Below are 15,239 nucleotides of genomic sequence, written 5' to 3'. Positions count from 1 at the left end.
TCGTTGGTAAACCTTGAGTCATTCGGATGTGGCTTGTCCTAAGTAATACGATCTCTCAGAGTAATCTAATTATAGGAATGCATTTCATGTAATTTGACCAGTTAAAATCATTAGCATCAAAATGTCTTAAAGGGATAGTCCGCCCAAAATCATTTAATAATTTCATGTGGTTCCAAAACTGTAGCGACTTAAGTTCTAATGTGGAACTTGAAAATATTTATATGGACAAAAAAAAAAACGTGTCCAACGGATGACAGTAAGTCATACCGGTTCAGATCAACATGAGTAAATTATTTTTGGGTGAACTATCCCTTTAAGAGTGACATCTTGGGTTATCGAATTATTAAATTAACAGATCAGCTTGATCTGATCGCAAAAGTTTGACTCTTTGCTCACATGAAATTTTGTATGTAAGAAAGTTTTTACACTAAGGAGAATTAAGCACGCCATGGTCAGCTACGACATGAGTGAGTAATTCTAGGCGGCCCAGGGTTTAAGAATAGACTGCAGCTGGTGGCATCATTTCACAAGTTTGTGCAGTCCCATCTTGAGGTGGATCATCTTCCCCAGGTTGCAACATGGCAGTCAAGTCATGCTTGAGCCCGAACTTAAAGCATTGTGGATTTGGTTGTAAGCAAACTGCACCCTGTGAGTGGAGTTGTGAAGTTTCTCAAATTTGTTCATTGCAAAGCTGGAACCTTTTGCCCAAAAGTAAGACAATCAATTGTCTATTGTTGGTAGAATGTATTGTTTGTGCTATTCTTTGACTGTATCATTCGTTTTTCTTTGAGGTAACTCATCTCCATGTAAAAAAAAATGGTGTGGTCAAGAATCAAGGGGGTTTCCATTATCTCAGCTGTACACGCATCTTCTAAAAACGACGAGGTGTCAGCTTACTGTGGATATTTATAACGCTGAATTCATGGTGAATTGGTTTGATGCCCCCTTCCAATCCCTCTGCGCTCTATTGCTGTTGTGTCTGGCCTTTGAACCTTGTGTTCCCTATATACAAGAAGGGAGGAGCTTCTATATTCTCCAGAACGTTAATGAAGCTCCAGTTAGAGGGCGAGTCCGTCTCATCCGAGAGTCTTCCAGGGCCCACCACGGCCCCAAACGATAACCCAACACCCTCCTGTGCACCAACAGAAAATACACCAAAGCAGGACCTGAGACCTTCGGCAGTTCTAGTCTAGGGTCCTCACTGTGTTACAAGGACAAGCATGGCTGACAAACTGGGACTGGCAGGTGTGGTGGAAGAGCCCAGCGCCCTGAACATCTTCTCTCTGCTGGAGAGGGTGTCCGGGATCATAGACAATGTGCAGGCGTGCCAGCAGCGCATGGAGGAGAGGCAGCTGGAGCTGGAGAACGCCGTGAAGACCATCCAGACAGATGTGGTGAAGCTGACGAAGGAGCACACGGCAACGAGTGGCGCTGTGGAGAAACTTCTGGAGAAAACGCGCAAGGTCAGCTGCCACATCAAGGATGTCCGTGTGCGGGTGGAGAAGCAGAACGTACGTGTCAAGAAGGTGGAGGAAACCCAAGTCGAGCTGCTGAACAAGAACAAGTTCCGTGTCGTCATCTACCAGGTAAGGCTAAATGATCTCGTTGCTTTTTGTGGCATGTTTTCTTCGGACTGGGTTTTAATGGGTTCCATTTGGAGTTTGGATTAGGCGGGTCTAATTTTGGAAATGTACAGACTTAGAATTGTGGATCGGTTTCTTGGGATCATGGTTGAAACACCTTGCATCGATTAACTACAACATTTCAAACTTATGGAATCGGCCCATAGACAGTTTATTATGAGATACATGGTCTTGCATGATCCAAGATAAATCACGATACACTAGAAGGTCATGTGGCCTACAGCCAACAGCAACACAGTAGGAATGTTCTGCCCAGGCCCCACTGAGAGGATTAGGTTGGCGGCCATTTTATCTGATATGTGGCAGGATGTCTGGAGTATTAAGCAAATAAACCATGTAATGTGATCCATGAAAGAGTAAAAAATGAATTAATATTCACTCTTGAATGTTTTAGAGACTGAACTATGAAGCCTTATTTGGAATATTCCTGTGGATGTAAATGAGGCTAGAGGTCTGAAATGAGATTAAGATCGATTACAGAAATTATGACATCAGAGAGGAACGTTTCATTGCTAAATCTGGAAATATTGTTTCATCCGCAATGGATGTTGCATTTATAGCTTGAGAATCATTTGGCCTAGCTTGTATTTGGACAGTTCAATTCCTGTGTACAAAAGCAAGGTAGGCTACTGTACCAATCAAATAAAATTCTATTTATCCTGTCTATTTTTTATAAAGCAGTGTCATACTTATGGGACCATTAGGCCTAAAAAAACAAAAAAAAAACAATACAAATGTATTTATTGCTGTCTACATCTTTTGAATATTTATTATAGGAAATGTTCTTTTTTCAAATGTTCATTTGCCACAGAGATTTTTTCATCATAGAGAAACAGAAGGGCTGCTCATGTATGTAGATTAACTCATATTTTCGTTCTCGAACAATACTTGTAATTAGGCTCCTGTCCATCGTCTCTTGTACCATGATCAGAACAGCTGACAGATTTGTTCGGAGTTATTCTGAGAGCTGCACTGAAGCTCATGTCCTAATATAGTGTTTTCGCCTCTGACCGAGTCATGGTTAAAAAAGCTGCAGACAGAGTGATTTATAACGATTGAAAAATCGCAGTTTGTAATCAAGTGTTTTTCTTAGGCTATAAGAATGCGCATTTTGTTTTGCGACTCGTTATCAGAAGTGTACCCACGTAAAGCAGGGTTCAACCTTAACTCCCTCAGACCTGAATTATGTTTCAGGTTTCTGAAAAATATAAAAGTACATTTATATTTATATCAAGGTCAAAAAAATTCCAGCAGTATACCATTTCAACTATAATTTTGAGGTTTTTGTTTTACAGATTGCACATTGTTTGTTACAAACTAAACATATTCGAATCAATCAATCTGGTCATATTAGAGTCATTTTCTGTGTGCATCTTTCTTTTTTTATAACAAAAACTTGAACATTATAACATTACAACTTTAATTGTAAGGTTTTTCCTTTATATATTGCACATTTGTTTATTCATAACAAAATAAATCTAGGAATCTATCAATGCATTCATGTTAGTCATTTCCTGTGTGCATACTGTGTTCTTGTATTTTTACAGTACTGGCAGGACAGTTGCCAGCAAGTCACTGTATTTCGATTTCCAGTAACTCTAGCTAGTCCTTTCCGTCCTTGGGCCGCAGGCAAACGGACGTGGGTTGGCGGACGAACGTGCCAGCCCCCCGAAATTTTTTTTCGGGAGGGGCAAAATTTTGAGTTTCTCCAATCTTCTCAAAACTCTGGATTCTGATAGAGGGCCATGAGACTTAGACCTGAGTGCAAAAATGGAGTCTCTAGACCCTTCCTGAGCTGAGATATTGAGATCCCACATAGCATTTGTGCCATTATAAAAATAGTGGGTTATTGGACAAATAGGGGGTTTGTGGACACGTGGTTTTTAAGCTTAGCTTTAAAAATTTTGGGATAAACCATTTTACTGCACACTGGGAGAACCCCTGAGTCTGTGGCACCAAGGGCCGTCAGAGAAACTCAACATCAGAGAAACTCAAAATTCCCCCCCCCCCCCCCCCCCAAAAAAAACGACAGTGTTACCCCTTTTGTTTTTGTTTTTCGGGGGGCGAAATTTTGAGTTTCTCTGATCTTCTTGAAACTCTGGATTCTGATAGAGGGCCATGAGACTTAGACCTGAGCGCAAAAATGGAGTCTCTAGACCCTTCCTGAGCTGAGATATTGAGATCCCACGTAGCACTTATCCCATTATAAAAACAGTGGGTTCGCGGACGGTGGAATTTCGGGACGGACTCAGGGGGCCTCCCAGAGTGCAGTAAAATGGTTTATCCCAAAATTTTGAAAGCTAAGCTTAAAAACCATGTGTCAATAACCCACTATTTTTATAATGGCATACATGCTACGTGGGATCTCAATATCTCAGCTCGGGAAGGGTCTAGAAACTCAATTTTTGCACTCAGGTATAAGTCTCATGGCTCTCTATCAGAATCCAGAGTTTTAAGAAGATTGGAGAAACTTCATTTTTCGACCCCCAAAAAAACCGAAAGGGGTACCACTGTGGTTTTTTTTTCTGGTCGAAATTTTGAGTTTCGATATCTCAGCTCTGGAAGGGTCTAGAGCCTCCATTTTTGCACTGAGCTTTAAGTCTCATGGCCCTCTATCAGAATCCAGAGTTTTAAGAAGATTGGAGAAACTCCATTTTTCGCCCGAAAAAAAAAAACCCGAAAGGGGTACCACTGTCGTTTTTTTTTTTCGGGTCGAAATTTTAAGTTTTGATATCTCAGCTCTGGAAGGGTCTAGAGCCTCCATTTTTGCACTCAGGTCTAAGTCTCATGGCCCTCTATCAGAATCCAGAGTTTTGAGAAGATTGGAGAAACTTAATTTTTCGCCCGAAAAAAAAAAACGAAAGGGGTACCACTGTCGTTTTTTTTTCGGATCGAAATTTTGAGTTTCGATATCTCAGCTCAGGAAGGGTCTAGAGACTCCATTTTTGCACTCAGGTCTAAGTCTCACGGCCCTCTATCAGAATCCAGAGTTTTGAGAAGATTGGAGGAACTTCATTTTTCGCCCGGAAAAAAAAAACGAAAGGGGTACCACTGTCGGGTTTTTTTCGGGTCGAAATTTTGAGTTTCGATATCTCAGGTCTGGAAGGGTCTAGAGTCTCCATTTTTGCACTCAGGTCTAAGTCTCATGGCCCTCTATCAGAATCCAGAGTTTTGAGAAGATTGGAGAAACTTCATTTTTCGCCCGAAAAAAAAAAACGAAAGGGGTACCACTGTCGTTTTTTTTCGGATCGAAATTTTGAGTTTCGATATCTCAGCTCTGGAAGGGTCTAGAACCTCCATTTTTGCACTCAGGGTTAAGGCTCATGGCCCTCTATCAGAATCCAGAGTTTTAAGAAGATTGGAGAAACTTCATTTTTCGCCCAAAAAAAAAAAACGAAAGGGGTACCACTGTCGTTTTTTTTTCGGGTCGAAATTTTGAGTTTTGATATCTCAGGTCTGGAAGGGTCTAGAGTCTCCATTTTTACACTCAGGTCTAAGTCTCATGGCACTCTATCAGAATCCAGAGTTTTGAGAAGATTGGAGAAACTTCATTTTTCGCCCGAAAAAAAAAAACGAAAGGGGTACCACTGTCGTTTTTTTTCGGGTTGAAATTTTGAGTTTCGATATCTCAGCTCTGGAAGAGTCTAGAGCCTCCATTTTTGCACTCAGGTCTAAGTCTCATGGCCCTCTATCAGAATCCAGAGTTTTGAGAAGATTGGAGAAACTTCATTTTTCGCCCGAAAAAAAAAAAACGAAAGGGGTACCACTGTCATTTTTTTTTCGGGTCGAAATTTTGAGTTTCGATATCTCAGGTCTGGAAGGGTCTAGAGTCTCAATTTTTGCACTCAGGTCTAAGTCTCATGGCCCTCTATCAGAATCCAGAGTTTTGAGAAGATTGGAGAAACTTCATTTTTCGCCCGAAAAAAAAAAAACGAAAGGGGTAACACTGTCGTTTTTTTTCGGATCGAAATTTTGAGTTTCGATATCTCAGCTCTGGAAGGGTCTAGAACCTCCATTTTTGCACTCAGGGTTAAGGCTCATGGCCCTCTATCAGAATCCAGAGTTTTAAGAAGATTGGAGAAACTTTATTTTTCGCCCAAAAAAAAAAAACGAAAGGGGTACCACTGTCGTTTTTTTTTTCGGGTCGAAATTTTGAGTTTTGATATCTCAGGTCTGGAAGGGTCTAGAGTCTCCATTTTTGCACTCAGGTCTAAGTCTCATGGCCCTCTATCAGAATCCAGAGTTTTGAGAAGATTGGAGAAACTTCATTTTTCGCCCGAAAAAAAAAAACGAAAGGGGTACCACTGTCGTTTTTTTTCGGATCGAAATTTTGAGTTTCGATATCTCAGCTCTGGAAGGGTCTAGAACCTCCATTTTTGCACTCAGGGTTAAGGCTCATGGCCCTCTATCAGAATCCAGAGTTTTAAGAAGATTGGAGAAACTTCATTTTTCGCCCCAAAAAAAAAAACGAAAGGGGTACCACTGTCGTTTTTTTTTCGGGTCGAAATTTTGAGTTTTGATATCTCAGGTCTGGAAGGGTCTAGAGTCTCCATTTTTACACTCAGGTCTAAGTCTCATGGCACTCTATCAGAATCCAGAGTTTTGAGAAGATTGGAGAAACTTCATTTTTTGCCCGAAAAAAAAAAACGAAAGGGGTACCACTGTCGTTTTTTTTCGGGTTGAAATTTTGAGTTTCGATATCTCAGCTCTGGAAGAGTCTAGAGCCTCCATTTTTGCACTCAGGTCTAAGTCTCATGGCCCTCTATCAGAATCCAGAGTTTTGAGAAGATTGGAGAAACTTCATTTTTCGCCCGAAAAAAAAAAAACGAAAGGGGTACCACTGTCATTTTTTTTTCGGGTCGAAATTTTGAGTTTCGATATCTCAGGTCTGGAAGGGTCTAGAGTCTCAATTTTTGCACTCAGGTCTAAGTCTCATGGCCCTCTATCAGAATCCAGAGTTTTGAGAAGATTGGAGAAACTTCATTTTTCGCCCGAAAAAAAAAAAACGAAAGGGGTAACACTGTCGTTTTTTTTCGGATCGAAATTTTGAGTTTCGATATCTCAGCTCTGGAAGGGTCTAGAACCTCCATTTTTGCACTCAGGGTTAAGGCTCATGGCCCTCTATCAGAATCCAGAGTTTTAAGAAGATTGGAGAAACTTTATTTTTCGCCCAAAAAAAAAAAACGAAAGGGGTACCACTGTCGTTTTTTTTTTCGGGTCGAAATTTTGAGTTTTGATATCTCAGGTCTGGAAGGGTCTAGAGTCTCCATTTTTACACTCAGGTCTAAGTCTCATGGCACTCTATCAGAATCCAGAGTTTTGAGAAGATTGGAGAAACTTCATTTTTCGCCCGAAAAAAAAAAAACGAAAGGGGTACCACTGTCGTTTTTTTTCGGGTCGAAATTTTGAGTTTCGATATCTCAGCTCTGGAAGGGTCTAGAGCCTCCATTTTTGCACTCAGGTCTAAGTCTCATGGCCCTCTATCAGAATCCAGAGTTTTGAGAAGATTGGAGAAACTTCATTTTTCGCCCGAAAAAAAACCCGAAAGGGGTAACACTGTCGTTTTTTTTTTCGGGTCCAAATTTTGAGTTTCGATATCTCAGCTCTGGAAGGGTCTAGAGCCTCCATTTTTGCACTCGGGTCAAAGTCTCACAGCCCTCTATCATAATCCAGAGTTTTGAGAAGATCGGAGAAACTCAATTTTTCGCCCGAAAATGAAAAAAAACGTAAGGGGTAACACTGTCGTTTTTTTTTTCGGGTCCAAATTTTGAGTTTCGATATCTCAGCTCTGGAAGGGTCTAGAGCCTCCATTTTTGCACTCGGGTCAAAGTCTCACAGCCCTCTATCATAATCCAGAGTTTTGAGAAGATCGGAGAAACTCAATTTTTTGCCCGAAAATGAAAAAAAACGTAAGGGGTAACACTGTCGTTTTTTTTTTCGGGTCCAAATTTTGAGTTTCGATATCTCAGCTCTGGAAGGGTCTAGAGCCTCCATTTTTGCACTCGGGTCAAAGTCTCACAGCCCTCTATCATAATCCAGAGTTTTGAGAAGATCGGAGAAACTCAATTTTTCGCCCGAAAATGAAAAAAAAACGTAAGGGGTAACACTGTCGTTTTTTTTTCGGGTCCAAATTTTGAGTTTCGATATCTCAGCTCTGGAAGGGTCTAGAGCCTCCATTTTTGCACTCGGGTCAAAGTCTCACAGCCCTCTATCATAATCCAGAGTTTTGAGAAGATCGGAGAAACTCAATTTTTCGCCCGAAAATGAAAAAAAACGTAAGGGGTAACACTGTCGTTTTTTTTTCGGGTCCAAACTTTGAGTTTCGATATCTCAGCTCTGGAAGGGTCTAGAGCCTCCATTTTTGCACTCGGGTCAAAGTCTCACAGCCCTCTATCATAATCCAGAGTTTTGAGAAGATCGGAGAAACTCAATTTTTCGCCCGAAAATGAAAAAAAACGTAAGGGGTAACACTGTCGTTTTTTTTTCGGGTCCAAACTTTGAGTTTCGATATCTCAGCTCTGGAAGGGTCTAGAGCCTCCATTTTTGCACTCGGGTCAAAGTCTCACAGCCCTCTATCATAATCCAGAGTTTTGAGAAGATCGGAGAAACTCAATTTTTCGCCCGAAAATGAAAAAAAACGTAAGGGGTAACACTGTCGTTTTTTTTTCGGGTCCAAACTTTGAGTTTCGATATCTCAGCTCTGGAAGGGTCTAGAGCCTCCATTTTTGCACTCGGGTCAAAGTCTCACAGCCCTCTATCATAATCCAGAGTTTTGAGAAGATCGGAGAAACTCAATTTTTCGCCCGAAAATGAAAAAAAACGTAAGGGGTAACACTGTCGTTTTTTTTTCGGGTCCAAACTTTGAGTTTCGATATCTCAGCTCTGGAAGGGTCTAGAGCCTCCATTTTTGCACTCGGGTCAAAGTCTCACAGCCCTCTATCATAATCCAGAGTTTTGAGAAGATCGGAGAAACTCAATTTTTCGCCCGAAAATGAAAAAAAACGTAAGGGGTAACACTGTCGTTTTTTTTTCGGGTCCAAACTTTGAGTTTCGATATCTCAGCTCTGGAAGGGTCTAGAGCCTCCATTTTTGCACTCGGGTCAAAGTCTCACAGCCCTCTATCATAATCCAGAGTTTTGAGAAGATCGGAGAAACTCAATTTTTCGCCCGAAAATGAGAAAAAACGTAAGGGGTAACACTGTCGTTTTTTTTTCGGGTCCAAACTTTGAGTTTCGATATCTCAGCTCTGGAAGGGTCTAGAGCCTCCATTTTTGCACTCGGGTCAAAGTCTCACAGCCCTCTATCATAATCCAGAGTTTTGAGAAGATCGGAGAAACTCAATTTTTCGCCCGAAAATGAAAAAAAACGTAAGGGGTAACACTGTCGTTTTTTTTTCGGGTCCAAACTTTGAGTTTCGATATCTCAGCTCTGGAAGGGTCTAGAGCCTCCATTTTTGCACTCGGGTCAAAGTCTCACAGCCCTCTATCATAATCCAGAGTTTTGAGAAGATCGGAGAAACTCAATTTTTCGCCCGAAAATGAAAAAAAACGTAAGGGGTAACACTGTCGTTTTTTTTTCGGGTCCAAACTTTGAGTTTCGATATCTCAGCTCTGGAAGGGTCTAGAGCCTCCATTTTTGCACTCGGGTCAAAGTCTCACAGCCCTCTATCATAATCCAGAGTTTTGAGAAGATCGGAGAAACTCAATTTTTCGCCCGAAAATGAAAAAAAACGTAAGGGGTAACACTGTCGTTTTTTTTTCGGGTCCAAATTTTGAGTTTCGATATCTCAGCTCTGGAAGGGTCTAGAGCCTCCATTTTTGCACTCGGGTCAAAGTCTCACAGCCCTCTATCATAATCCAGAGTTTTGAGAAGATCGGAGAAACTCAATTTTTCGCCCGAAAATGAAAAAAAACGTAAGGGGTAACACTGTCGTTTTTTTTCGGGTCCAAACTTTGAGTTTCGATATCTCAGCTCTGGAAGGGTCTAGAGCCTCCATTTTTGCACTCGGGTCAAAGTCTCACAGCCCTCTATCATAATCCAGAGTTTTGAGAAGATCGGAGAAACTCAATTTTTCGCCCGAAAATGAAAAAAAACGTAAGGGGTAACACTGTCGTTTTTTTTTCGGGTCCAAACTTTGAGTTTCGATATCTCAGCTCTGGAAGGGTCTAGAGCCTCCATTTTTGCACTCGGGTCAAAGTCTCACAGCCCTCTATCATAATCCAGAGTTTTGAGAAGATCGGAGAAACTCAATTTTTCGCCCGAAAATGAAAAAAAAACGTAAGGGGTAACACTGTCGTTTTTTTTTTCGGGTCCAAACTTTGAGTTTCGATATCTCAGCTCTGGAAGGGTCTAGAGCCTCCATTTTTGCACTCGGGTCAAAGTCTCACAGCCCTCTATCATAATCCAGAGTTTTGAGAAGATCGGAGAAACTCAATTTTTCGCCCGAAAATGAAAAAAAACGTAAGGGGTAACACTGTCGTTTTTTTTTTGGGTCCAAACTTTGAGTTTCGATATCTCAGCTCTGGAAGGGTCTAGAGCCTCCATTTTTGCACTCGGGTCAAAGTCTCACAGCCCTCTATCATAATCCAGAGTTTTGAGAAGATCGGAGAAACTCAATTTTTCGCCCGAAAATGAAAAAAAACGTAAGGGGTAACACTGTCGTTTTTTTTTCGGGTCCAAACTTTGAGTTTCGATATCTCAGCTCTGGAAGGGTCTAGAGCCTCCATTTTTGCACTCGGGTCAAAGTCTCACAGCCCTCTATCATAATCCAGAGTTTTGAGAAGATCGGAGAAACTCAATTTTTCGCCCGAAAATGAAAAAAAACGTAAGGGGTAACACTGTCGTTTTTTTTTCGGGTCCAAACTTTGAGTTTCGATATCTCAGCTCTGGAAGGGTCTAGAGCCTCCATTTTTGCACTCGGGTCAAAGTCTCACAGCCCTCTATCATAATCCAGAGTTTTGAGAAGATCGGAGAAACTCAATTTTTCGCCCGAAAATGAAAAAAAACGTAAGGGGTAACACTGTCGTTTTTTTTTCGGGTCCAAACTTTGAGTTTCGATATCTCAGCTCTGGAAGGGTCTAGAGCCTCCATTTTTGCACTCGGGTCAAAGTCTCACAGCCCTCTATCATAATCCAGAGTTTTGAGAAGATCGGAGAAACTCAATTTTTCGCCCGAAAATGAAAAAAAACGTAAGGGGTAACACTGTCGTTTTTTTTTCGGGTCCAAACTTTGAGTTTCGATATCTCAGCTCTGGAAGGGTCTAGAGCCTCCATTTTTGCACTCGGGTCAAAGTCTCACAGCCCTCTATCATAATCCAGAGTTTTGAGAAGATCGGAGAAACTCAATTTTTCGCCCGAAAATGAAAAAAAACGTAAGGGGTAACACTGTCGTTTTTTTTTCGGGTCCAAACTTTGAGTTTCGATATCTCAGCTCTGGAAAGGTCTAGAGCCTCCATTTTTGCACTCGGGTCAAAGTCTCACAGCCCTCTATCATAATCCAGAGTTTTGAGAAGATCGGAGAAACTCAATTTTTCGCCCGAAAATGAAAAAAAACGTAAGGGGTAACACTGTCGGTTTTTTTTCGGGTCCAAACTTTGAGTTTCGATATCTCAGCTCTGGAAGGGTCTAGAGCCTCCATTTTTGCACTCGGGTCAAAGTCTCACAGCCCTCTATCATAATCCAGAGTTTTGAGAAGATCGGAGAAACTCAATTTTTCACCCGAAAATGAAAAAAAACGTAAGGGGTAACACTGTCGTTTTTTTTTCGGGTCCAAACTTTGAGTTTCGATATCTCAGCTCTGGAAGGGTCTAGAGCCTCCATTTTTGCACTCGGGTCAAAGTCTCACAGCCCTCTATCATAATCCAGAGTTTTGAGAAGATCGGAGAAACTCAATTTTTCGCCCGAAAATGAAAAAAAACGTAAGGGGTAACACTGTCGTTTTTTTTTCGGGTCCAAACTTTGAGTTTCGATATCTCAGCTCTGGAAGGGTCTAGAGCCTCCATTTTTGCACTCGGGTCAAAGTCTCACAGCCCTCTATCATAATCCAGAGTTTTGAGAAGATCGGAGAAACTCAATTTTTCGCCCGAAAATGAAAAAAAACGTAAGGGGTAACACTGTCGTTTTTTTTTCGGGTCCAAACTTTGAGTTTCGATATCTCAGCTCTGGAAGGGTCTAGAGCCTCCATTTTTGCACTCGGGTCAAAGTCTCACAGCCCTCTATCATAATCCAGAGTTTTGAGAAGATCGGAGAAACTCAATTTTTCGCCCGAAAATGAAAAAAAAAACACTGTCGTTTTTTTTTCGGGTCCAAACTTTGAGTTTCGATATCTCAGCTCTGGAAGGGTCTAGAGCCTCCATTTTTGCACTCGGGTCAAAGTCTCACAGCCCTCTATCATAATCCAGAGTTTTGAGAAGATCGGAGAAACTCAATTTTTCGCCCGAAAATGAAAAAAAACGTAAGGGGTAACACTGTCGTTTTTTTTTCGGGTCCAAACTTTGAGTTTCGATATCTCAGCTCTGGAAGGGTCTAGAGCCTCCATTTTTGCACTCGGGTCAAAGTCTCACAGCCCTCTATCATAATCCAGAGTTTTGAGAAGATCGGAGAAACTCAATTTTTCGCCCGAAAATGAAAAAAAACGTAAGGGGTAACACTGTCGTTTTTTTTTCGGGTCCAAACTTTGAGTTTCGATATCTCAGCTCTGGAAGGGTCTAGAGCCTCCATTTTTGCACTCGGGTCAAAGTCTCACAGCCCTCTATCATAATCCAGAGTTTTGAGAAGATCGGAGAAACTCAATTTTTCGCCCGAAAATGAAAAAAAAACGTAAGGGGTAACACTGTCGTTTTTTTTTCGGGTCCAAACTTTGAGTTTCGATATCTCAGCTCTGGAAGGGTCTAGAGCCTCCATTTTTGCACTCGGGTCAAAGTCTCACAGCCCTCTATCATAATCCAGAGTTTTGAGAAGATCGGAGAAACTCAATTTTTCGCCCGAAAATGAAAAAAAACGTAAGGGGTAACACTGTCGTTTTTTTTTCGGGTCCAAACTTTGAGTTTCGATATCTCAGCTCTGGAAGGGTCTAGAGCCTCCATTTTTGCACTCGGGTCAAAGTCTCACAGCCCTCTATCATAATCCAGAGTTTTGAGAAGATCGGAGAAACTCAATTTTTCGCCCGAAAATGAAAAAAAACGTAAGGGGTAACACTGTCGTTTTTTTTTCGGGTCCAAACTTTGAGTTTCGATATCTCAGCTCTGGAAGGGTCTAGAGCCTCCATTTTTGCACTCGGGTCAAAGTCTCACAGCCCTCTATCATAATCCAGAGTTTTGAGAAGATCGGAGAAACTCAATTTTTCGCCCGAAAATGAAAAAAAACGTAAGGGGTAACACTGTCGTTTTTTTTTCGGGTCCAAATTTTGAGTTTCGATATCTCAGCTCTGGAAGGGTCTAGAGCCTCCATTTTTGCACTCGGGTCAAAGTCTCACAGCCCTCTATCATAATCCAGAGTTTTGAGAAGATCGGAGAAACTCAATTTTTCGCCCGAAAATGAAAAAAAACGTAAGGGGTAACACTGTCGTTTTTTTTTCGGGTCCAAATTTTGAGTTTCGATATCTCAGCTCTGGAAGGGTCTAGAGCCTCCATTTTTGCACTCGGGTCAAAGTCTCACAGCCCTCTATCATAATCCAGAGTTTTGAGAAGATCGGAGAAACTCAATTTTTCGCCCGAAAATGAAAAAAAACGTAAGGGGTAACACTGTCGTTTTTTTTTCGGGTCCAAATTTTGAGTTTCGATATCTCAGCTCTGGAAGGGTCTAGAGCCTCCATTTTTGCACTCGGGTCAAAGTCTCACAGCCCTCTATCATAATCCAGAGTTTTGAGAAGATCGGAGAAACTCAATTTTTCGCCCGAAAATGAAAAAAAACGTAAGGGGTAACACTGTCGTTTTTTTTTCGGGTCCAAACTTTGAGTTTCGATATCTCAGCTCTGGAAGGGTCTAGAGCCTCCATTTTTGCACTCGGGTCAAAGTCTCACAGCCCTCTATCATAATCCAGAGTTTTGAGAAGATCGGAGAAACTCAATTTTTCGCCCGAAAATGAAAAAAAACGTAAGGGGTAACACTGTCGTTTTTTTTTTCGGGTCCAAATTTTGAGTTTCGATATCTCAGCTCTGGAAGGGTCTAGAGCCTCCATTTTTGCACTCGGGTCAAAGTCTCACAGCCCTCTATCATAATCCAGAGTTTTGAGAAGATCGGAGAAACTCAATTTTTCGCCCGAAAATGAAAAAAAACGTAAGGGGTAACACTGTCGTTTTTTTTTTCGGGTCCAAACTTTGAGTTTCGATATCTCAGCTCTGGAAGGGTCTAGAGCCTCCATTTTTGCACTCGGGTCAAAGTCTCACAGCCCTCTATCATAATCCAGAGTTTTGAGAAGATCGGAGAAACTCAATTTTTCGCCCGAAAATGAAAAAAAACGTAAGGGGTAACACTGTCGTTTTTTTTTCGGGTCCAAACTTTGAGTTTCGATATCTCAGCTCTGGAAGGGTCTAGAGCCTCCATTTTTGCACTCGGGTCAAAGTCTCACAGCCCTCTATCATAATCCAGAGTTTTGAGAAGATCGGAGAAACTCAATTTTTCGCCCGAAAATGAAAAAAAACGTAAGGGGTAACACTGTCGTTTTTTTTTTCGGGTCCAAACTTTGAGTTTCGATATCTCAGCTCTGGAAGGGTCTAGAGCCTCCATTTTTGCACTCGGGTCAAAGTCTCACAGCCCTCTATCATAATCCAGAGTTTTGAGAAGATCGGAGAAACTCAATTTTTCGCCCGAAAATGAAAAAAAACGTAAGGGGTAACACTGTCGTTTTTTTTTCGGGTCCAAACTTTGAGTTTCGATATCTCAGCTCTGGAAGGGTCTAGAGCCTCCATTTTTGCACTCGGGTCAAAGTCTCACAGCCCTCTATCATAATCCAGAGTTTTGAGAAGATCGGAGAAACTCAATTTTTCGCCCGAAAATGAAAAAAAACGTAAGGGGTAACACTGTCGTTTTTTTTTCGGGTCCAAACTTTGAGTTTCGATATCTCAGCTCTGGAAGGGTCTAGAGCCTCCATTTTTGCACTCGGGTCAAAGTCTCACAGCCCTCTATCATAATCCAGAGTTTTGAGAAGATCGGAGAAACTCAATTTTTCGCCCGAAAATGAAAAAAAACGTAAGGGGTAACACTGTCGTTTTTTTTTCGGGTCCAAACTTTGAGTTTCGATATCTCAGCTCTGGAAGGGTCTAGAGCCTCCATTTTTGCACTCGGGTCAAAGTCTCACAGCCCTCTATCATAATCCAGAGTTTTGAGAAGATCGGAGAAACTCAATTTTTCGCCCGAAAATGAAAAAAAACGTAAGGGGTAACACTGTCGTTTTTTTTTCGGGTCCAAACTTTGAGTTTCGATATCTCAGCTCTGGAAGGGTCTAGAGCCTCCATTTTTGCACTCGGGTCAAAGTCTCACAGCCCTCTATCATAATCCAGAGTTTTGAGAAGATCGGAGAAACTCAATTTTTCGCCCGAAAATGAAAAAAAACGTAAGGGGTAACACTGTCGTTTTTTTTTTCGGGTCCAAACTTTGAG

General features: G+C 41.5%; 1 protein-coding gene across 1 annotated transcript in view; it reads left to right on the top strand.

Moving 5' to 3' along the window:
• The first annotated feature begins 981 nt into the window (after positions 1-981).
• Positions 982-15,239, top strand: part of cavin4b (caveolae associated protein 4b) — a 57,802-nt gene continuing 43,544 nt past the window's right edge. Inside the window, exon 1 of the mRNA XM_039684902.2 lies at positions 982-1,586. Within this exon, the coding sequence (XP_039540836.1) occupies positions 1,221-1,586 (366 nt within the window). The 5' untranslated portion in view covers positions 982-1,220. The remainder of the gene's footprint in view (positions 1,587-15,239) is intronic.

Source organism: Pimephales promelas, chromosome 22, assembly GCF_988280905.1.
Source record: "Pimephales promelas chromosome 22, fPimPro1.hap1.1, whole genome shotgun sequence".
Classification (NCBI taxonomy): domain Eukaryota; kingdom Metazoa; phylum Chordata; class Actinopteri; order Cypriniformes; family Leuciscidae; genus Pimephales; species Pimephales promelas.
The sequence above is the reverse complement of the archived record's forward strand: the minus strand, read 5'-3'. Positions and strand labels throughout refer to the sequence as shown.